Genomic DNA, 24,233 nt, shown 5'->3' with positions numbered 1-24,233 from the left:
ACACACACACACACACACAACACACAACACACACACACACACACACCTATCGATTCCTCGTCACGACTCAAACGTTGTACCGTTGCTTGTACGAAAAAACCGGACCGTCGTAAAAAAAAGGCCCGCGCGCTTGCGTGTCTTCCGGCGTGTAATTAATTGAAGTGCATCTCTATGCTCGTTCTGTAGCCAGAAGGAGCGAAAATGCCGTTCAGGACTCGGGACAACGGTGGTTACGGGGGTGTCCACGGTGTGCACTTCCATCCCTCTTCCGGGAGTTACTCGCGTCGACGAACTTTGGATGGCGCGAGAGGGAAGCGACGGGTTGGAGGGCGCTCGGGAGGACGGACATTAATTAAACCGAGTTAATTTGTGATCGACATGGACGGTCGCGACGCGAGAGGAATTATATATAGGATGTATCGTAATATTGCAGGATATACTTCCAGGATATGAATTCCGCGGCTTTTATATTAACTCCCTCGCACGTTGCCTCCGAAAATATTAGTATATACGTAAAATACGTAAAATTCTTTGCGTAACTTCCTTTATCGATCTTTTTTTAGGGAATAATGTTTTTCAGTTAGTACATATATGTGAATTGGGTTCTTATGTTTACTAAATATTGCGTCAATCATCAGTGAACTAAATAGTTTATATAAAATTTAATTTTTCTACTTTATAAAAGATATTTATTTTTTTAAATTTATATTTAATAATTTATAAGATAAAAATTAAATTGGAGATATTATGTAAATTATACATAAATTATAGAAGAGGATTTTTTTCATTCTGAAAACAGCGTTTTAATATTTAATATTATTCAAGAGTTTATATTTCAGTAATGCATGTTTTTTTTAAATATACATTTACATATTTTATTAGTTCATTAAAATATAATATGTTAAATACAATATAAACATTAAATTCAACAGTATAGTACATTGTAGTAGATTGAAAATATATTTTTAATTAAATGTGTTTTTATACGTTTTTAATATATTAAATATATAATATATTATGTTCGAAAATACAAGTGCGATTTTAAGGAAACAAAACAAGTCTCTCTCTCACGCATTTATTAATATTTTTTTTCCCCTTTTAAACGGCAAGTACTTTATTCGAAGTATAATATTTCTTTTCATCATGATAGCTTTATTAGCACACGCGTTGAAAATTTTCCCATTAATCATCGTTTTTCTCTCGGGAATTCAAGATTAATGTTGCCTTCACGAAGAGGAAACAATAATCTTTCTCTTTGCCTCGCCAACCGCGCAAGCTCGTTCGTTTTATAACTATTAACCTTTAAGAAATATGTTCTAATAAGTCAAAAGAACACTACCATTTAAAACACGCACTTGATATACAACAAGTACGTCGCGAGAATTTCTGTTTTAATATTATTTTTTTTAATTTTACTTTAATATTCCTCTAATTTGCAAACGTATATTAATGTTCTATTATTATGAGAAGCGTTGAATTTCGTTGGACATTAACCAATTTTTTTTCCCGAGAGACTTGTCACACAGCCGTCAGCGAAGATCGTCGTCGCGATTCCTCCCTCGTCTCCTTCATTCTCAGCGTGCATTTACGTAAATATGGAACCCGACTTTTCGTGAGACTCGCTCGAAACGCACGCATGCACGCACGCAACTATGCACGCACGTGCACCCGCGATTGGCGCCGACACGTACTCTCGCTGCGAAAGTACGAAGTGAGTACCAAGTTACACGACGTGACAGTCAGGACAGTCGAGGGTGGTGCCGGCAGTCTGAATAATGTGCCAATAATGCGCGCAGATAAGAGAGTTGTGTGTCGCAAATCCCCACTTCCCCCCCCCTCCATCTCCCTTTTCCTCTTACCTTGCTACACCTTGGCACCACACGCATAAATACGCGTGTTGCAGACGCGTGACAACACACTCGCGCACGGAAATATATATACCGCGTCGCGTAAGTGACACCCAGCACGCGAGACTTTCGTCGTCACGCGAGAGAAATGACACGTTAAGTACATACATATATATATATATATATATATATATATATGTACACTCTCCCGATTCCCCGCTGAGTCCAAATTTTTATTGGCTGACACCTTGGGAGTTTTATCGCGGAGATATTTTCCCTAACAAGTACGACTTTGTCAGAGGGGAGAAAAGTTGCGCTAATTGTGAGTCTCACATGCACGATGGGAAATTATAGACTTCCGGGCTTGCGCGAGTGTTCAGAGTATAAAATAAAGGTTTTCATGTAGCACTTTATTAAGCTGCTCTTTCCTTGAAATTATTATAGAAGTAAAGATTTTATTTCTAATAATAAAATTTATTTATTTGAAAAGAGTAGAAGATATTCTTTAGACTTTTTTAGTTTTTAGATCTAAGTAACAGATATCATAAAAATTTGCATTAAAATTATAATTGTTTCTTTATTACTTCCATATTTTTTTTAGAATTAACGAGCGAAGTTTTGAAATCATAAGAAATGAAATGCATGTAGAGGATCATTCGATCTTCGAAATTACGTAAAATCGCAGAAAACAAAGTAGCACGTAGAAAAATTTTCAAACACCGGATGCTTTGCGAAGGCGTGACAGCTCATAACATTTTTTCGTTTGCTTCAACATCCTCTTATCGTAGCGTAGCTCTTTAATTATGCGGGATCATCTAATTATAGATACGCACGCACCACATCCACACGCGCACTTTCACATGACCCCCGTCCCCTCTTCCTCCGAAAATATACTCTCTCACCGGAGACGACGATATTACATCGTCCTATACCCCTCGCCAGCAATTAGCGCTGGGCTACAGCAAAATTCGCTATCTGCGAAATTACTGCATTAACGTGGGACGTGCTTCTGAAATATAGCACGGGTTATCCTTCCTCTTCCTTCTCCAGTCCTTTTCCTTCTCCCGCAGGGGGTAACGAAAGATCACCTTACTCGAGTCCCTTCCTGTCTTCGCCAACTGGTCCTCGCAAAACGCGAGGATGTGACGGCGAGTGCGAAATTAAACGTAAAATCAGCGAAACGTGATCAGGATGAAAACTTTATATATATATTATCTTATAAGGATGTACTAATTGTATGAGCCTTCTAAAAGAAGTTTTCTCCTTATGCTTCTTCTACTAATAAAATTATCAAAATTACTTCAGAATTAAGTTTTCATCTAAAAGATATATTTACTGTTCTGATTGTATTTATCAGTGTAACATTTTATTAAAATCTCTTTATTTACTTTTACGTTATATTTTAAATAAATATTATACACACATGTATATAAGGCCATAAATATATTTTAAAATTTTGTGAACGTGTTTCTCAATAAAAAAGAAGAACAATGTTTCTATGAATGTGTTATCGAAATAATAGAATACTGATTTAAAAACATTACAAATAAATCCGCTAATCATGTGTAAGCGTGTGTGGAAAATGATAGGGGACACTTTGAACATTTCTTTTAAACAAAAAAATATTCACCTAAAACTTTTAAATAAAGTCGTTGTTTGATATTACTGTATTTGTATTCATTATTTTGAAGCATTTAACCTAATGTTTATAGAAACATTTCTTTTATAGAAACTTTCTTCTTATTCAGGAACATGAAATTTTAAACCTTGTATGCTTTTATGTTTTTGATTAAAATAAATGTTATACAATTTTTCGATATAAGGTATAAAGACGGAAATGCTTTGTTCCTTCCCTCTTTTGCTTTAAAAGTTGATCACTTTAAGTTATGCCAGTGTACATACATATTATGCACATTTACTATGCGTGAAGTAAATGAGAAACACGAACCTTTCTCTGCCTGAAAACACGAGCAGGGAAAAAGTGCGAGGTAAAAAGAGGTGAAAAAGGATAAAGGGAACAATGTGCTGCTTTTACCCGTAATTTATCTCAATTTGATTGCAGGAGACATCATAGCTTGGTTTAATCCCCTCTTCTTGCATGTAGCCGCCAAGTAAAATTATGATTCCCGTTAGAATATACAGGTGTGTTGCAATATTGGCAGGACACCATTGGTAGCCCGATTAATTCGATTGATTGAGACATGCGTTAAATTATATCGCGGTTAATTCTGCCTACCATGTGCTGTGGTGGTGCAATTTGCAATTTTCCCAGCGCAATCGTGTGGATATGTGCACTTAATGGCAATGGGAAAATTAATGCTGTCGCATTGATCAATATACATTTCGATCAACGCCGTGTTACATTTCAATAATATAATGGAACTTATGAAGACGCTTAATTAGTTTAATTCTAGAAATTTTGTATTATCAATTTCTCGTGCATTTTTTTTTTAATCTAAAGGTAAACAGGAATCAAGTCGCGAATGTCATTGTATGACAACTTTAATAAAGATTAAATAATTTGATAACGCAGGATATTTCAGATATTTTATTCCGAACTTTTCTGACTTTTAAATTTTAAGCAGAACGATAAGGCTTGTAACATTTTTTCATTATTTCTTGTAAAACTTGTAAGAATTTGCAAATTCTTATATTATAACTTTATGCAATATCTTTACAGCTCCTTGCTAGCCGTAGAGATGCACAAGAAATTGTAGATATTTACAAATAATCATACAATTTACAAATAATTTTATAGTACATACGCATAAAATTAAAACATCGGTCATAATTCATTATAAGTTCTTACAAGTCTTACGAGAAGCTTTTCCAGCTGGAATACAGAACATCACACTATGTTCCATTGTGATACTTGCTGGAACGCAGTTTGGTTTCATAGTGTAACACCAGAATGCATTGTAGTCTTTCATTTTTATTCTTATGACTATATCTAGCGTATCAATAATAAATTTATAATTTTAATTTAGACTTAAGTTATATATTTTTCAAAATTGACGGTTTTTATTGCAAAATAAGTATGGCTACCAAATAACTTTTTAAAAAGTTGATAACATTGATATGTTTTACATACTCGTATTTAGTTTTTTACATTGTCAAGTAGTGTAATATTATGTTACAATTGGAACACTTTGCGTAAGTCACAGTGTTATACACTGTGTCATCTGTGTACATTGTTGGAAAACACCCCAAATTACGAACCACATGATTCTGCTTAGAATTGAAGCATTAATATACATCAGGCATAGTATTTTTTAAAACGGGAAGTAGGAATCGGGAAGAGAGGCGACTAGGATAAATCTTAGAAAAAAGCTCGAGATATGTTTGAGATAATCGTGAGATTGCTGCGGAATTTTCCGTCGGGCTCGTTGTTGACGCCGTTCCTTCCCTCTCGATTTCGCTCGCGGCAGTCGTGACACGCAACAAACGCGCGCAAGGAACCGCATACCAAGGCGCATCCGCTATGGTGACTTTGACGCGTGCATAAATCCAGGGGGGTCGTCCCAAGCGAGAGTATTGTGAGGCTTGTCAGACGCTCGTCTCGCGCCTTCTTTAGAAACGCCATTTCTCTGCGTCACGCGTTCCTCGTTTCGCGATGCACTGAACCCTCTCCGTTCCTTTCTCTCTCTCTCTCTCTCTCTCTCTCTCTCTCTCTCTTTCCACTTTTGATCTCATTATGCCTAAGCGAAACCTATGGATAGTACAAATCTTTCATTCGTTGTATTGTTGGATGAAGTCGGAAATAATCTCACGAATTAACTTCGCAATTTGCTCTTTGTCGAGTCATTTAAGAAAATATATGTCATTCAATACGTCTGAATGATAAAAGTTATAATACTACAAATTCTGTAAAATTTTATTCGATAATAACATTCTATATGTTTTTAGTAATGATATAAATTTTATGTTATTTGATGTGTTTATATATTTTTACTTATTTTATATTTATATATATTTTTATTTAAATACTATATCTTAAATTAATAAACTTAAATTGTATATTGTTACGTTAAATTTATTTATCATTAACAAGTTTCTGCGAAGATATACTCAGGATCTTATTTAAAAAATTCAATATTATTTTATTAAATTTTTCATAATTCTTTACAAAGGCGTATTACAAAGTCTTTTTTCAATGCTAACAAGTTATTATTCCTTTCGTTAATAAAGCGGTGCTGCTTAATTGAATCTTTCTCACCTTTCCAGAAAAAGCCCAAGAGGGCGCGGTCCCTAATACAGCGTCCACGGCCAAGAATTAAGTTTTCCAAAGGATCCGCGCAACCCTCGCGATTGTGCGGCCCGGAATACGATCGGTTCTTTACAAGGGGAGTCACGCTCCCCAAGGTGTAAAATTTTTAAGTCGCGCTGTACTAAAGCACGGCGCAGTCTCGCCTTTGAATGGTGCGTTTTCGGGTGCGACAAGCCGCGCCGCGCTGGACCAAGCCGTCTGTATGAAGGAACGGTCGTATTTTGACACTGCTGACAGCAGGTCCTTATTCTCATGGTAATCTTGCGTCAAATGACGCCTTTTCAGGAGCCCGTTTCCCTCCGTACCGCTGTGTCGTTGTCCTTGAGGCAACGAAAGATCTCCCGAGGATCTTCTCTCAACCGTCAACTGATGCCTCATTGCAAATTATTAACTATCGAGTTTGTTCGTTTAATGAAGGATCATATCGGCGTTCTACGTCTGAACAAAACTCTGTTTCATCAATTTGTTAAAATTGATCATATATACGAGTAGACGGAAATTATACCCAGAGAAAAGGTTGCTTCGATTTAAAGAAATTTTCTTTGCTATACGGTTGAAGAAACAATTTCTTTGATTCGTGGAAAAATTTCTTTGATTTAAACATTATTTTCTAAAATTAAATAAAATTTGATTTATTTGATTTCAAGAAATTATGTTCAAATCCAAGAAATGTTCAAATCATGATTTTTTGGATTTGAATATAATTTCTTTAAATCAAATAAATTTTATTTAATTTTAGAAAATAACCTTTTCTCTGAGTGTACCATCATGGCTTTATATGATGAAAAATGTATATACGTGGTGTAGCAATAAAATTCAATTATCGAAGTTCAGTTGTCAAATATTAGAAAACAAATATTGTTTAATTAATATTCAAATGACCTTTATTGTTCTTAAAGTAATCCTCTCTTAGAAACGATACCCTTTTGACAACGTTTATACAGCTTATGGAAAATTATCTTTGGACATTGCCTTACATCTTGTTGTCAGTTGTCACACAATTCTCAATGTTCGAAATGTTTGTAAAATCGAACTTTTTTATCGCCTCCTTTCAAGGAACAAAAAGAAATCTGCTGGAGCAAAATCGGGAAAGAGTGATTTAAATCAATAACGCTGTCTTAAAGATTGCTATACGTTTTGAATCAAAACTCCAGGTAAAACGCAGAATTCATAATTAAATTATAATGATATTATAGGACATTTGATGCATAAAAATGAACTTAAAAATGAACTTATTTATAATAAATCAGATTATGATGATTATTATGACTTCTACTTTTTACTTGAAATTGTGTATAACAATAAGATGTAGGCCCGATTGCATCAACGTTATTTTAACTTTAAGCGAGACTTAAAACTCTCTCTCTCTCTCTCTCTCTCTCTCTCTCTCTCTCTCAATTTAAAAAGAAAAGTGCAATCAGGATTTAAGGCGATATTTGAAGATAACTTTTCACAGTTTTCACAAGTTATACAAGCGTTGTTAGAAGTGTATTATCTTTAAAAGAATTACATTGTGAAGGATACTAAAGGTCATTTATATATTAATTAAATGGTATTTATTTTCTCATAACATCCATCGAACTTTATTGCCACACCACGTATATCTCTTTAAATATACATTCATGTATTCTATAGAAAGATATTTTATATTTCATTTCTATTATATGTAGTGTATATCTAAAAGATTATATAATCTTTATATTGAAGAAAAGAACGAATACATAAGACATATGTGTTACATGAACTATATAAGCAGAAAGTAATTTCTTAGTCGGAGTCGATAACCGTATCTAATGCGTGACATCATCTGGCCAGGATGAAAGTGCGCCATGAAACCGTCGAGTGCTGTGTGCGAATTTGCCGGATCAGCGGGTTCCCCAATGTAATCGCACATGAGTTTACCTAGTCGATAGGTAGTTTTTTCCTGCCACAAGCAAAACGAGATAAACAAAAAACATAAATAAAAATTTATAAAAATTTTATAAAATAAACGTTAGAATTATAAGTTCTGTTGTTGCGATTAAATAATATAAATTAAAGCCAATTCCTTCGGCATTATGATTGGCATTATAACTTATGAGAAATTATATATATTTTTTTTAGATTATTAATTTTAAATTTGAACATAATCCGCAAACTGATACACAGATTTTTTAATTGTATTCCATTATAACTTAAAAATTATATATATTCTTTAACATTTTTAGAGTGATTTATTATTTTCAAGAGCAAAGTCTCACTGTTAAAGATTGAAAATTGAGCTACTTTTTTTCAAGATTCAATTTTTAAGCTTAATTTTTACTCTTTAGAGTGAGATTCCACCCCAAAGAATTTAGAGACTATACGTATAGAAAACACGTGTATAATATTCCATGAAGAAGAATAATTGTACACACACGATTCTGAATTTTTTGTAAACTGCAAGTATATTTTCTGAAGTCAAGTCATTAAACAGAATTACATCTGTACATTATTCACAGAAATAACTCGACATGATTCCAAAAGCATTCAGTTACTATACATGCGTTACGAGTCATCAATGAAAGACCAGGCAAGAGTGATAGCTCCAATAGTCATTTCTCATTGTAGAAACTCTCAAAGTACATTACACATCTAAATATATTCGTTCTCTTAGTCATGATTCGCCATAAAGACGGTCAAAGCGTTAAATGATATAAACGAACTGTCGAACGTCACAATAGGTGTCCGTAACTTCGTCGATATTTCACGGTCTCACAATCGACCCAAATGTTGTCGAGACCGTTTTATTTTGATAGCTGGCACAACCGCGTCGCCGCAAAGGTCGACAAGAGAAAAGGGAAAGAGGGTGCCATTTTCGATTATTATGGGATATCACAATAGCGAAGGGGGGAATGTTGGCGCGGTCTAGCAGACCTTTCACTCGACGGTATTTACGGCGAACTCTCGCATAGTGAGTGTGTTAGGAAGCGGAAGCACCCCCCGCGGGCAACGACGTACGTTTATGCTATTCAATGGTATATTCTATTCAACGATAATTATAACTTGTAATATTTGTAAAATCTGATATCTATAAAAATCAGAGAATCTCTCGTGCATTCGTATGCATTCAGTGATTCTCTTGTAAGATACATGAATGAATATCTATATAATCAATCTCCGACACTCTTCGGCAATTCGTACAATGCATGAAAAATTAATCACTATGTATATAATATCGTCGATGTTTATCAATCAAAAAATGAAAATTATTCCTATTCCGATTAAGAACTCAAACTTAATGTGCCTTCCTTGTTTTATCTAACATTTTATTTTTAAGGAAAAGTAAGATAAAGAGCCTCTTGGTTTGCTGAGGCTTCAGTTCCATAACGTAGCATTTTTCTTTGGCAATCATGGCGAAATTAAATTTTCTAAGGACGGAGCGCGCGCTTGTTGATTACGTAAGATCCGCGTGCGCATTCAGCGTGAAATTATTTGGGCAGCGTCAACGCGAAATGAAATTTTAATGTGAACCTTTCCGACACGAGTTATGCATTCTACGATGGTGGGCTTTTAAAAAAACTGGTGCGCCAAGCGCTTTAAAAGCTGCCCGCGAACGACGACGGCCGCGCCGTGGCGCTGATTTATCGTCCTGATTTATCGTTCCGATTTCTTTTATGCCGCACGTGAACAACGAGCGACACGTACCGGCTTTACAAGTACCAGCGCTTTTCTACGATCGCGGATTACATGATTATAATCTTGATCTACGTTACGTAACATAACTGTACGGAGATACAAGTTTAACGTTCCACGCAACGTATTGAATTGCTCTTTATTCGATAAAATAACATTTGTAATAATGTACTTAACGTCGAATATTTATTTAAAGTCTCTTTTTAATTTCTTAAATTTATGAAAAATTTTTTTTCCTATGCTTGTTTATATATCTTTATTTCTCTTTTCAATTATTTCTTGCTGTAAGAAACACGATAACATCTTTTATGTTTACATTTTCCAATGCATCGCGGTACCTAATATTTTATTTTATATTTCCTAATTTATCATAAACACAATTATATCGATCCTGTTGTAAATAATGCATGTAAAATATAAATATTACAAAAAATGTTTTCCTTCCTTAGCTCTCACTAGAGTCTTTAAAGATTATTATTATTATTTTGATTATAAATTTTAGTAAATAAATTCAAGTTTACAAAAATACGATCTAACTTCTATGATGATAAAAACTCGTTAAAGTTTTTTGATAATATACTAAAATTTTTCAGATTTCTATATAATTTGGAATAATGAAAAATATTTGCTGTGTTTCTTGAAAACCTTTATTGCTGACGGAAGAGTTAAAATTCATGTTGCTGGCGAAGGGTTAATTTTACATTGTACGTAATTTCTTGATGCGCAATTAAGTAATTTTACTTGAAATGATAATATTAAATTTTTATAGAATTAGAAGATTTATAGAATTACAAGATTTACTCAATGTTAAATTTAACGTTTAAAGAATTAGGGACAAAATTTATTCGATGTTAAATTTAACTAGATCACAAATTCTCTCATATATAAAGCAAAATTAAAAGAATCATGAATATATGAGAATCACAATGAGAATGTAGTTTATTCGGATTTCTATAACTTAATAAAATATACAAATTATCTTTCCATTTGGTCAAACGATTCAAAGATAACCAAAGTGGATTTAGCTTGAGTGACTGTGCGCATGGAACGGAATAGTCGGAGTTGGTCAAGAATCGCTTTAGAGAACTGTCCACACCAGAGCCCGCGGCAAAACGGGGGTTTGAAGGCTTCTACATGGAGGATCCATCGAGCACAAAGAGAGAGAGAACGCGGCTTAAAGTGGTTGTGGCGGACAACCCGGTAAACTTTGAGTCAATTCACTGTTGTGGCTTCCTTCATCGCGTTAAACCGGGTTTTCCCCCGATGAAGGACGTTTCTCTTGAGTATCTAATCGCCAGGTACAACGGTGAAAGTTGCTACGACGACGAGGAGACCGACCGATCGACCTATCAGGCATCGAAAACGTGCGATCCGTGGATTGACAAACCTGATTTTGTACTCTGTACTTTTTGTTGAAATCGGATTCACGCCGAAAGTTTAATTCGGCTTTCGATTCAATTAACTCTTTAAATGCACAAGTTACTTTTTCGGCGAATCTTTGTCGAAACCTCAGATAAATTTAAAAATTGTACCTACACTTTAAAAAGCATGAATATGGATTTAACATCGTGCGGTGTATATAATTTTCACTATATTTGTGTTAACACCAATATGATGTAGATTTAATATCATAGATTTCAAATTCACACCATGATGGTAAATACCACATGGTTGGAAAAAGTGTGTCGAATTTAATATAAATCGTATGTCCCAAACGAGAAATTTAATATGAATATTTTAGAAAGTTACAAATATTACGTAAGAGAATAAATACGAAAAAGATAATATCGACACAAGCTATGGAAGCATTTTTTTTTAGTAAACTTAACATTTATGATATGTTAAATTAATTCACATTTTATTTTTTCATTCATCTTAAAATTTACATTTTACAACACTAACGTTACTTGCTCACTTACTCATAAATTGTGTTATTTTGACACTAATTGTAAGAAATGTTGAATATCAATTTAACACAAAATCTTTAAATAACATAATCATATTATGTTAAATTAATACTCGAATATAATAAAAAATTGAACAAAAACTGTTAACAAGAATGTAAGTGGACCGTTTCCAACAAAAGTACACAGTTTTTTTTACTCCTGATTGTTGCCAACCGAAGGTTGGCGAAAACGAAGAGAGGATACGTTTCACCGAGGCGGATCGGTGCTGGCCGATAATATTTATAACTACAATATATTCTTATCAACTTTTGGCTACAGACTTCTTATTGTTTACTATACAGACATTTTAAATCCACACTATGTTAGTAATAATATTAACACGAACATACAGTGAATTATAGTATATAGACAGCGCATAGTGTTAACTACCAATATTTTTAGTATGTACAAAGGCACGGAAAGAAAAAAGATAAACGTCTTGAGATGCTAATATTTAAATGTAATATTCATACCGTAGTTTAGTAAAGATACTTCAAAAGAATAAATCGATATCCCGATCCCTATGTTTTTTATTAGAGAGTTTTATTTTAAAAGGATAATGATATGCGTAACAGGTGTACATAGTCACAGTCGATGAAAACTCCTAAAGAAAGTACTGCGACATGCATATCGAAACCGCATCAAATGAAATACGTTAACGCGGATAAACAGTTAACGGGGGTGTACCTACATGTAATTTACGGTGATCACGTTCCGCACATAACGCGAATCGCGCCTGGGGCGCATATTTAACGCGCTAATAGCCGCGGTCGAAAGCGGGACCGCCGCGTCGGTGTTTTAAATAATCTCAATCGGTCACACGTCTCGTCACGGTACAGCCGAGCTAGAAATATGTTTTTATGTGCGACGAAACACAAAATCACCAATGCGATCGCCGATGCATTCATCCGGCCGGAAAATACGCGAATGTTACGCATGAATTGCCTTCATGCATCATCTCTCGTTTATGGATTTTATGATAAACCCTGTAGGGGCAAGTTTATCATAATACAAATTAGAAAGTCTTTCTATCTAATTTGTATTATGAAAGCTTTTTTTTTTTAAGTATTAGATATTTTGAATATTGCGAATTAAATTTATTAAAATTGTTATAACATAAAATGAAATTTTACGTGAGGAAGATTTTAAACATCCCGTAGAAAAGCTTTTCAAATTCTTTAGAGAAATAAGAAAACTTCAACAGGAGAATGAACAAAATTGTTTTATTATAATTTCATAATATATCACTGGCTGTGTTAATATTAAATGAAAGACTTTACAAGACAGTTTTTAATAACAATAGAACAGTCGTGTTAAAAAAGGCTTCTGCAAATGAACAGAAAAAAAGATATGCTGATGTTCAGTCTGTTCTGAATAAAAAATTCTGAAAGCGCGCGAGATTTCTACGAGGTCGTCGATTTTTTGAACCATTTAAATGCAAAGCCCGTGCTACGAATATACCTTAAATTAAAAGGGTTTCGTACTTTTTTCCTGCTGAGCTGAATGAAAACCGTCTCTTTTTCATCTCTTTTAAATTACCAGCTCTTGTCGTTTATTCGCGATATATCACGATTTTTCTCTTTTTATTTTTCATCGTAGTGACATGCATACGACTACAAATAATACAAAAATATTATGTTCTGATAAGTCTGATGTAGAAGATAGCGACACAATACACGCTTGAATATAAATATCAACGAAAACGATTTAAAGTATTTGTTAAGTTGAGGTTTTTAAGCAACAACACAGCGAATATAAATCTAGTATCGACAAGGGAAGCACACACCACAATTATGCGCCGCTCTTGTAATTTTGTTCATCAGGTTGCAGAAAAGTTGACGCGCGTACGTTCAATGAATTCCAAATGCCGACTAATTATCGTCGTGTTGAAATTAACCACGTCATGTCAAGGCGCCTGCGGCCGCGCGTAGGCATGGTTTTGTTTAAAGCTGTACCCCGAATGCATAATGACGGCTTGGTGATGTGCCGTTGGTGGGATGCCAATGTTGCGAATGCGGCGCCGCGTGTCAGTCTGCTTCTGACACACGCGGCCCGACCCGCTTTGTTTCACGCCAGCCAGCCGTCTAGGAGAAATTGAAATTTCGTTTAGACATCGCGTGCCCAAGAGAGCAATGTCCCGATGACGCGTGTATGGAGGTTGATTAACCTCACCACTCAACGCATATTTTATAGAAATTACCACGCATAACGATATTAGATTATGTAGACTCTATGAAAATGATTTTCAATATTGCTTGTCACATGAAGATATTCGAGATCTTTTTATCACTTCAAACGGCAAAGAGAAGTTTTTTTTATTTATTTATTCCAATCGTATTACTATAAATTAGATTATTACCATGATGTGATTTTAATTATTGTGATTTAATCCAATGAAGAAATAAGATAAAATAATAGAGAAATACAAAATTATGTATTTTACGGGTATACTTTCTGTGTTAAACTTTCTTGTGTTTAAATCCATTCTTGTATACTGTATTAGGCTGTTCCTCGACCTGATGAAGTGGATTGTAAGGTTCACGAAACGTTGGCATTCCAAAAATGGATCTGAACACGGAGAAAATCCACGAAACGCATAATTCTTATATAGAAAGTACCCGTGGAAGCCTCAAGAATATTATCAAATAGAAAAATTGTCAAAGAAGCGCCGACTTTAAATTCTGAAAAAAAATTGTTGAAATCATAATAAATTTTTATTATGATCTCGCTACCATGTATACTTCACGATTGGATTGGAATTGTATTCTTAGATTTCCGCGGTTTTCCGGAAAAGAGCATGGAGAAACATAAGGCGACGGTGACTACAATAGCGTTCGATTTTATTGGTCCTCTCCCACGAGTGGTAAATGCACGTTTCACACACACACACACACGTGCTCGTACACGTGATCACACATACATAGTTCCCTCTCTTTTCCCATACGTGCTGTGGGGTTCGTTTTCGCGAGGGACGCGTATCACGTAACCAGATACTTGCTCCAAATGGTTTCCGTACAGTGCACGTAGATTGCGGTTACATCGTCGTACCGACAGTCAGCAGATCGAGCGGCGATCGAAGCAACGATGTAGTATATCAGAATTTCACGATTGTTACAACGAAGCTCTTGAAATTTCTACTAGGCACTGATATTTTTATCGATTATATACTTGATGCATTTTTCAAACACGGATAACTTTATACTCTGTAAAACTTTTAGAGTGAATTGCCACTCTGAAGAGTGAAATCTTACTTTTAAAGATTGAAAATTGATCCCTTCTTTAAAACTAGCTCAATTTTCATTCTTTATAGTAAGATTCCACTTCAATTTAGAGAGTAATTTTCAGAGAAAACGTTTCAATGTAGAACAGTATAGATTGAAACTTTATAAAAAATGTATTTTATAAGGAAACAAAATAGTAATTTGTATCGTGAAAATAAGCGAATTTTTTTACGTGAAATTTTGCAGCGGCAATATGAAGTTTGATCGAATATGTAGTTAAATGATGGAAAAATACGGACGCAATTTTCGACCCGATGCTATTTTATGCAACGCAACTTGTCTCTTTCCATAAATTGCGCGGCTGCAGTCACGTTGTAATTAAAAAAAGCATGTCCCTGTGATTCGCGCTACTCGATTTGCATTCACCGACATGAAAAATATTCGTATGCACGTGACATCGAAATTAGAAGTCGTTAAAGGAGTTTTGGTGGCGGTACTCAACGATCCGTGAAATTTAACTTAAATTGCAATTCAAACCGACTGCATTACAATAATTTAATCGTTGCAGTTTTTTCGATGCAACGCTGTTGTTCGTAATAAGTATTTCATATGAATATATTTAGAATCGTTTTGGTAGATTCAATGAGTTTAACGCAAATGAGAAAAATATCAATAAAACATCGAATCATTTTTTGAAAAAAAAAGGCTCGTTCATATTTTATCTTTTCTGATGCTCAAATATTTTCGATTGTGTCCATTTTATTTTAGAGTTGCGATATCGATAAAATGACAATAAAATAAATGTCGAAAAGGAACTTGTGTGGAGAACGGAAAATACATCCAAGTTTTTAATCACATAAATGTACCACTTTCGATGATTACAGCGAGCATGTTAAAGCAGCAAATTTCGCAGCGATTTTCACGAGTGATGGTAAATCTCATTATATTCGCGTTATCATCAAACCGGTAATTCAAAATGAAACCTGCGTTGACGACATTTGCCAACTGGTGTACATGCGATGTAAACATAGAACGCACGTGCGGATGCGCGAAATATAGAGATCCCAGAATTGTGTACTTCCGACAATGTGCCGGACTGCATTGGCTAATGTTCCACGTCAATAACGTTTATCAGAAATCCAAAATTATGACGTGAATAGAATTTTCCGATGAAGAATTTTATTTACAAAGAGATTATAATATAAATTCCTAATATAATATTCACAATATTTAATAATGCATGGCAAAGAGCGTGTTGATATTGAACAAAAGATTTTTTGAATATCTTTAAATACGAATATATAATGATAATTATATACATATTATATAATCACTTTTAATAACAATACAGATAAAACAAAAGTATTTTTTTGATATTATCTGTATAATAATAAAAAATAATATATCTTTATTAATTATTTGCTAAAATTCCTTGCAAATTCCTTCTGCATTTTTATATAAACGGAAATACGTATGTCATGTAACAATTTATTTATTAACCTTATACCTTTTCTCCGAATATTATTATATATTAATATACGTCGTTCTTCATTGTTCATTTTTTTATATCTCTGATTAATGTCTTTTATTATATGTGTTCTATTTTATGCGCTGACTCTTATTTCGCCCTTTAGTTGTTTTTATTTATGTTACATACGAAGAGTCTTTATACCGTTGTTATTTATTTATTAAATAATAGAAAGGAAATTTGGAAGAGAGTATTATACTCGCAAGCTATACAACAAATGTTTAGGGGACTCTATTATCTTTTCTCTTCGATAATCCGCTCAATTTCCTGCCTGACATCTGCGCGATTATCTGACAGCCAGTCACCGTTCGCCATTTTTACGGCACTTACTGATACGTGGGATTGTTACACGGAATAAGTGCATGACGCGAGGATCCTAGATTACTGTTTTTATGAGTCCTAGGAGAACGCTTCTGTCAACGACAGGCAGCGGTGGGATTAGTCATTCTCCTCGATGTCCCGCGGTACTACTTTCGTATTAGATGAATCGTCATGGTGGAGAGAACGGGTGCGAGCGAAAGAGTGCAAGAGCCGGCTTTCTGTGGCCGCAATCTCGTGGCGACAATTACGCGGCGGTAACGAAACGGCTGCTCAACGCGTTGTAATATCACTGCAACGCTGATAGGCGAGATTAAACCACGGCTTGCTTAATCAGAGAATCCTCGTTAAGGAAGATCAAAATTCTAATGTACTCTCCGCATTTCAATATTTTAACCAAATTTTAAGATCTCTTCTATTAATTGTATACGTGAAAATTAAATTAAATCTTATCGCATTTTTCTGAAGGAATTATGTATTCTATAAATAATCATGTAATTTTATTAATTTAAATAATAATGACGAAAGATTGTTCCGTATTTTTCTTTATTAAGTTTATGAAATATAAGAGCATCCGTTAAAATGAATATATCATATAGTTTTAATATTTTTAGTATTGCCAATAATGTTTTTAATAAAATATGAATTCTGAAAACTAAATTTGGTATTAAAAAAGAAGCATATAAATCCACCGCTGTTGTTTACTACAAGTGCTTGATTTACAGAGTGCTTTGTCATTGATTGCGCGATCGGAAAATCTGCGTCGATATATCGTGCATCTCCTACATATTTCATATATTAAAAACGTCACACGGCTTTGTCAATCAATATTACAATCTCGATGTAGAAGTATAGAGATGGGAGCTCTGCGCGCTCGTCGGTATTTGTCATATACTGCGCGCGTTTTTATTTTACATCGGCCAGAGATTTTTCGTATTTATTTTGAGTGGATTTTTTATCGTGCATTCGCCGAAAAACTCGCGGCGCAGACGAAATTCGAAGTTAAACGTCACTTTACAATCCGAGCGGGACGCATCGCAGATACACGGTGAATAAAATTCGTATTTTTCCCATATCAATATTTGCAAAACTTCTCTGTATCCGATCAAAATCCCGGCGTCGCAACCCATCTACGATAAAGCACGTACGAGAGGGGGCAAACTGACAAAAAAAAATTGTTATCGTTCCATTGTGATGGATCACATAATCAAATCGATGGCTCGATACAACAAGATTGTAACTCAGAAATTATTTTTGAAGTGTCTATCAGTGGGAATATATATTTCATGCTAATAAAATGAAGTTACATATCAAGTATGACAAGTCAAAAAATAATTCTAGGACAGATTGTATTTGTATTTATTGGAAAATTTTTATCCAAGTTTTTCAGTGCTGTTTCACGGAAATTTATCTTTCTTTAGTGGAAAAATGTCATATAAGATTATTACTGTAAAAACATTTTAACGTTCAATGTTTCAAAAAATGAAATCTTCTCCATTAAAGAAAAGTACGTATAGAACCTTTTCGCGCTACACTGAGAAATTTAATATTTTGAGTTACAACATTTTTGTAAGCTATCAACGTCTAATGTGTGTAGCGGATAAATCAAGTTAGTCAATGGATCGAAAGGCGATGCTCGTGAGGGAGCGGGGAAAAGTTTAAATTTGTTCTTGGCATCCGCTCAGCTGACGTTGTGGGAGATATTGAAAGAGTGGATAATTTACTCGATTATTTAATAGCTTGGCTACGGCTGCGAGCCAAGCCAAAAACTTCACATGTACAGCATACTACGAGACGTGTGCTTGGATGTTGCCAACTTTTATGAATGGAATTATGACATAACATCGACAAAATTGCACTCTTTCGAAACCACGTTACGGTACGTCGCCCAAGTAAGAAGCACAAGATGCTTTTATACGTGTACGTGTATAATTTGAATAATAATTAAAAGTATATTAATTATAAAAGTATCCTGCAGAAAATTTATTAAATAATATTTTATATTGTACATCGCGAAATAATATCAATTTATTTTATAAATGTAAAAGTACAGTAAAATTTTATTTATAAAACGAAAGAAGATTTGATTCTTGTTTTGTACCCTAATATTTTTATATTTATCATTTATACATTTTTATTACGTTCAAATGATTTTTAGAAAATATGATGCTTATAAATATGGATAATTTTAATATTATTTGCGTCAGCTCTTCAATTATAACATGCTGAATAACGTCATGTGTACCGTTCCACAGAATGGGATTCCATATTAAATCTCTTTCGTCGGTGGATTACTCATTATCGCGCTAACAATCTCAGGAACGTGCCGACCTTAATCACGATTCACAAATTAATCTCGCGGCACCGCCGACCGACGGTATCGTTTGTTGACGGCACCGTCTAGCCAAATATATTACCTACTAGGATCCGGAAGACGTGCGAGTAAGTTATGATTGTGTGCATGGAGATTACCCCTCCGACTTCGGCAAATATATCCGTTGTACCGGTTGTAATTTAATCGGCAGAATGTCGGGAATTCAACGCGTTAACCCTTTCGAAGCCTTTGTGCACAATACTGAAAAAATCGTTATATTGATATAAAAACGATGATAAAGAGTGGAAATGCTATTAATGTTCCCAGAGAAAAAAATTGTTAGTCAAGAATAACTTTGATTAAAGCACGTATGTCGCAATAAAATGTAGAATTATCTTTGTTTAGTTATTCAATTAATTAATTCTCAATTCCTCTACATTCAAGCTATTATTACCGATATCTTGTTAATAAATAATAGCAATTATAATTTATATTTATGTTTAATAAAATTGCTTTTAGCAGTTGAAAAAATAATATAATGATTATATTAAATAATGATATGTAAAAGTTAATTCCATATTTTTTCCAATATTTCTTAAAATAATGGTGATTCGGATAATATTTGATTATCGTAACTGGTAATTAAGTTCTATTGAAATCAAATTGACCGGAAATGTGCACGAGAATTAATTTAATCCTCCAACTGAGTTTGATCTACTCTCGATTTAACATCAATATTGAATCGACAACGGTTCGTTTCACGATGAACTTCGCAAGAAACTTACCATAAGAACGTTAATTACCATTCTATTAGTGCAAAAATATGCAAAACTTCATTCAATAACCGTGGCCACTGAAATTGAATATTGGCAAGTGAAAAATAACAAAATCTCAAAAGATTATTTTTTTTCTATTAAATTAGACTACCGTATTTTGTGACATAATTCCAAAACGTGTACGAAGAGAACAATTTTGCTGAAGCAATTTTGCTGAAGCAATTGATTGCAATTCTAACAATCAGTTTGAGTGTCCTACCTATTTTGATGGTCTAACAAAATTATTTTCAGATCTGTATCTAGCTAAATTTTTGAATGCTTCAGCAAAGTCGTCCTCCCTGCGTGATTTAAGAAAATAAACTGGAATTTGGTTATAAAACTTTGGCTTGATTTTTCTTTTCTTTTCGTTGATTGAAAATCAAGCGAGTTTTTTTGTTCTTATATAAAATTATTATCTTAGATTTAAAAGTTTAGCATTAAGTTTTGATATATACTCGTAAATATATTACATATCTTTTTCTTGTTAAATTAAGACGATACAGAAATAGATACATATAATATACCTAGATATAATCATATAACTAGGTAAATATTGAATTAACGAAAATTATTTTCTTATAGGTGGAAATGGCGATGTCGAGGATTCGGATACTGACGTGCAGGACTACAGTACGGACGAGGACTACAACGATGTTTTTGACTCAACCACAAACGGGTAAGCCTGGTATAGTTTGCAACCCCTATCACGTTATCGTCTTATCGCAGGATTAAATACGAAACACATATCCATCTAACTAACGCCGCGCTTAATTAGCAATTAAAATTGCTATTGATCGCGTCTATCCGCAATGACCGAATACTTCCTCCCCATGTCCGGGCGAAATTGCCGAGACAAGCAAGAAACCGACCCGGAGAACCCTTTTTAATTGTGTTACGCTCTTACACACACACACACACACACACACACACACTCTCTCTCTCTCTCTCTCTCTCTCTCTCTCTCTCTCTCTCTCTCTCTCTCGTCCTTCCTTGTTTTTTTCTTTTGGGAATTCTTCATTACTAAAACGGGAAGACGGGATAAGAATATTTCATTGACCGCTGAATCGCATCAAAGTATCTTTTAGGATAATTAACTTATCCTAAAGGAAACACGAAGACTTTGATATGTACATCAATATATTAACGCATATTACATATATATAAATATATAGGTTCGATTATAGTTTATTATCATATCATTAGTATTCTTATTATTTTATTCGTTATTGAATAAAACGAGAATAATATTTCCAATACTCGTAATAAAATAAATAAAGAAATGTACATTTACTAATTGATGGAAGATTAGAACGTAACAATATTTTATTTCATATAAAGAATAAATGTTCATCAGAAGAATACTGGAAAAATATATGTAAATAATAACGATATTCATTTCGAATCTAGATCGAAAAAGTCGAAATTTTTTTGGCATCTTTAATAGTTTCATCCAAAATCGATAAGGTCGATACATAAAAAATGAAATATTAAAAACAGGTATGACAATCCCACAAAAAAGAAGAATTGTATGAGAGAAGATGAAAGACATTTCAGAGATTCGTTCTATGACGGCAAATCGAGACAAGCAGGACAAGGGAGAGAGGAACCCTGCAGGGCTTAATAAGGAAGCGACTTGATTGGTTCGATTCGAAAGCTAATAATGCCACTTCCCTGTGTAGGCAAACCCTGTTTGGAACTGCAAAGGCTGCCGTACGATTAAATTTGAATTCTGTGTCCCCCTTTCCACTCCCCACCTACGAGTAAGCTAATTTGCGAAGAACGCGTCGATAGAGTCAATCGAAATTCCGCAGTTCAAATTTCATATCCGCGTTTTCCCCGGGCACAACGACTGGCGAAGCAGGTTTCCGACAGGCTTCTCCGCGCGCGCGGTATGAGTTTACTGCGAGATGAAAATATATTCGAAAATTCCCATCTCGGGGATGTCCCTTCGCGCCCGAGATCTCGAGAAGAAAAGTCGCGCAATTTCCGCGCCGCGTGCACGTTTGCAACTCGCGTCATGTGAGATTTTCTCCCTCGAGGAATCGATATCGACGTCCCGTCGTAATAAATCAGTTTTGTCGTTACACTGAAAAATTTAATATCGAAATCAACGTCGAGAACAGAGAGAAAAAGTTCCAAATTTGTTCGAAGGATAGACACTTTGAATGTTACATTCGGTGGTTCCGGGCCATCCTTACAGTAGTAAAAATTCCAATATACTTTTTTAATTTTCTGTCAGCATTTCTCCTTTTAGAAGAGTTTTTTATTTTATTAAATATAAAAACCTCACAGTTTATATAATTTATGACTTTTCTATAATTTTCTCTCTTCAAGAATTCGACATCCTGTCGCAATAAATCAGTTTTGTCGATCAGAAAATTGAATATTAAAATTGATGTCGCGCACGAAAGAAAAAGTATACATCTTTTTTTCTTAATTATATAAGGTATCAATTATTTTTAATCAATAAGTGATTAAAAGCAATCCCTTGATATTAACTGAATTAATATAACGCAATAAAATAATATTCTAATATTCTATAATAATGATCTAAGAAAACTAATATTCTTAGATAAATTTTCAGCAGTATTTCCTGCACGCAAAAGTAATATGCGAATCGATGTAGGGAACACAGATTTACTGTGATATATATTTCACCACGATAATACACTCGTCGTTATTGAAATTACACGCCATAAAACGCGTGTGCGACACCTTGCTTCCAAGACAGCGTATATATCTTTGGCCGTTTGGTAAAATTTATATCTTCCTTTCGCGTACTCAGGAAAAATATATTTCGAGGTGTATATATCTATATGTACAGCTATATATAATCTCTTAATGCTGCAGAATTTTCACTTATTTCGTACTGTTATCCATGAACTACACTCACACGCAAAAAAAGTGAACTACTAAATTTTAGCAAATAATTTTATTATTTTTAAATAGCGATAACTCAGTGAAAAATCATTGTATCCAGATGAACCACATCTCAAATTAAAGCTTGAACATTCCTTTTAATAATCGTGCAGATCAAATTTGAATTACACAAAATGTATTACAAAATGGCAGACGTTAAAGACGAACATAAAACGATAGGAAAAAAAAAATCTTATTCAAACTATGCGTGGCTCAGAGGAATTGGCTTGCAAGGCACAAAAGTGTATGAGCCTTTGAGATCATTGATTTCCAAACAAATCCATATTTGCACCATTTTTTGCTACGATTTTTTTTTTGTTAAAATTATAGCATTCTAGAGAAAGTGTTACAAAACGGACTTTTTTTTGTAAACTCAATATAACTCAGAAATAAATTATTGTAGGAAATTTTACCAAAAGGAAATTAAGGTGTGAATTTTAAATTTTAACTCTCTTTAATTTCGTGTAAATGCGTATGTGTACAATGCGTGTATCCTATTCTCGGTGTCACTCAGGATCAACGATGTGGACATGGCGATATCTTCCATGCGTGCGTTTTTGTCATTTTGTGTAATTCAAATTGTTTACATTTTGTGTAATTCAAATTTAATCTGCACAATTATCAAAGGGAATGTTTAAGCTTTAATTTGAGATGCGGTTCATCTGGATACGATAATTCTTCGCTGAATTATAGCTATTTAAAGATATTAAAAATATTTGCTAAAATTTAATGGTTCACTTTTTTTGCGTGTGAATGTATATAAATGTATTTTAAATAAATTTTGAATTTATCTTCTTTACGGTAAATTCGTGCAGTAAAAAAATAATTTATTATATATTAAGATATTTTTTATAATCAGGTCAGGGAAAAAGTTTTACATATATAAAAAGACTTTTTCCCCGATCCATTATATTGTCAAATTTTCATAATTTTTGTTAATATCTGAAGTGATTATTTGTGAATAAAATATTTTTCAAATAGGAGAATTCGTAAAAATAATGTTAGAACATTCGTGAAACATAAAAACAATAAATCTTAATCAATTAATATAGAATAAATAAATTATGATTTTATAAATTTATTGCAAAATAAATATATCGTCGTAAATATATTACATTTTATTTCATTGTTTCGTGTTTGCTAAATTCAAATTTGATACTACGTGCCAAATTTAATAGCAAAGTAATTTAATATACTTTATGTCAGATAATGTTTGTATTATTATAGTTAGTAAAATTATAATAATCATTATCGTTTACGTCCCTTAAGGGACTTCCCTCTTGGAGCAAACAGACATTCATTTCTATAAGTCGTTGAAAATTGCAAAATTATACTATATAACTATGCAAAAAATATCTTCGATTTTTGCGCTATTATTTTCAAGCAATTTCGATTTTTGCGTCT

At 33.7% G+C, this 24,233-nt stretch overlaps 1 protein-coding gene across 1 annotated transcript in view; it reads left to right on the top strand.

The window, feature by feature from the left end:
• The window catches only part of LOC108753755 (tyrosine-protein kinase transmembrane receptor Ror), a 272,244-nt gene that overhangs the window by 199,543 nt on the left and 48,468 nt on the right, over positions 1 to 24,233 (top strand). Inside the window, exon 2 of the mRNA XM_018495630.1 lies at positions 20,493 to 20,586. Coding sequence (XP_018351132.1) covers positions 20,493 to 20,586 — 94 coding nt within the window. The remainder of the gene's footprint in view (positions 1 to 20,492; positions 20,587 to 24,233) is intronic.

This window comes from Trachymyrmex septentrionalis, unplaced genomic scaffold, assembly GCF_001594115.1.
Source record: "Trachymyrmex septentrionalis isolate Tsep2-gDNA-1 unplaced genomic scaffold, Tsep1.0 scaffold71, whole genome shotgun sequence".
Classification (NCBI taxonomy): domain Eukaryota; kingdom Metazoa; phylum Arthropoda; class Insecta; order Hymenoptera; family Formicidae; genus Trachymyrmex; species Trachymyrmex septentrionalis.
The sequence above is the reverse complement of the archived record's forward strand: the minus strand, read 5'-3'. Positions and strand labels throughout refer to the sequence as shown.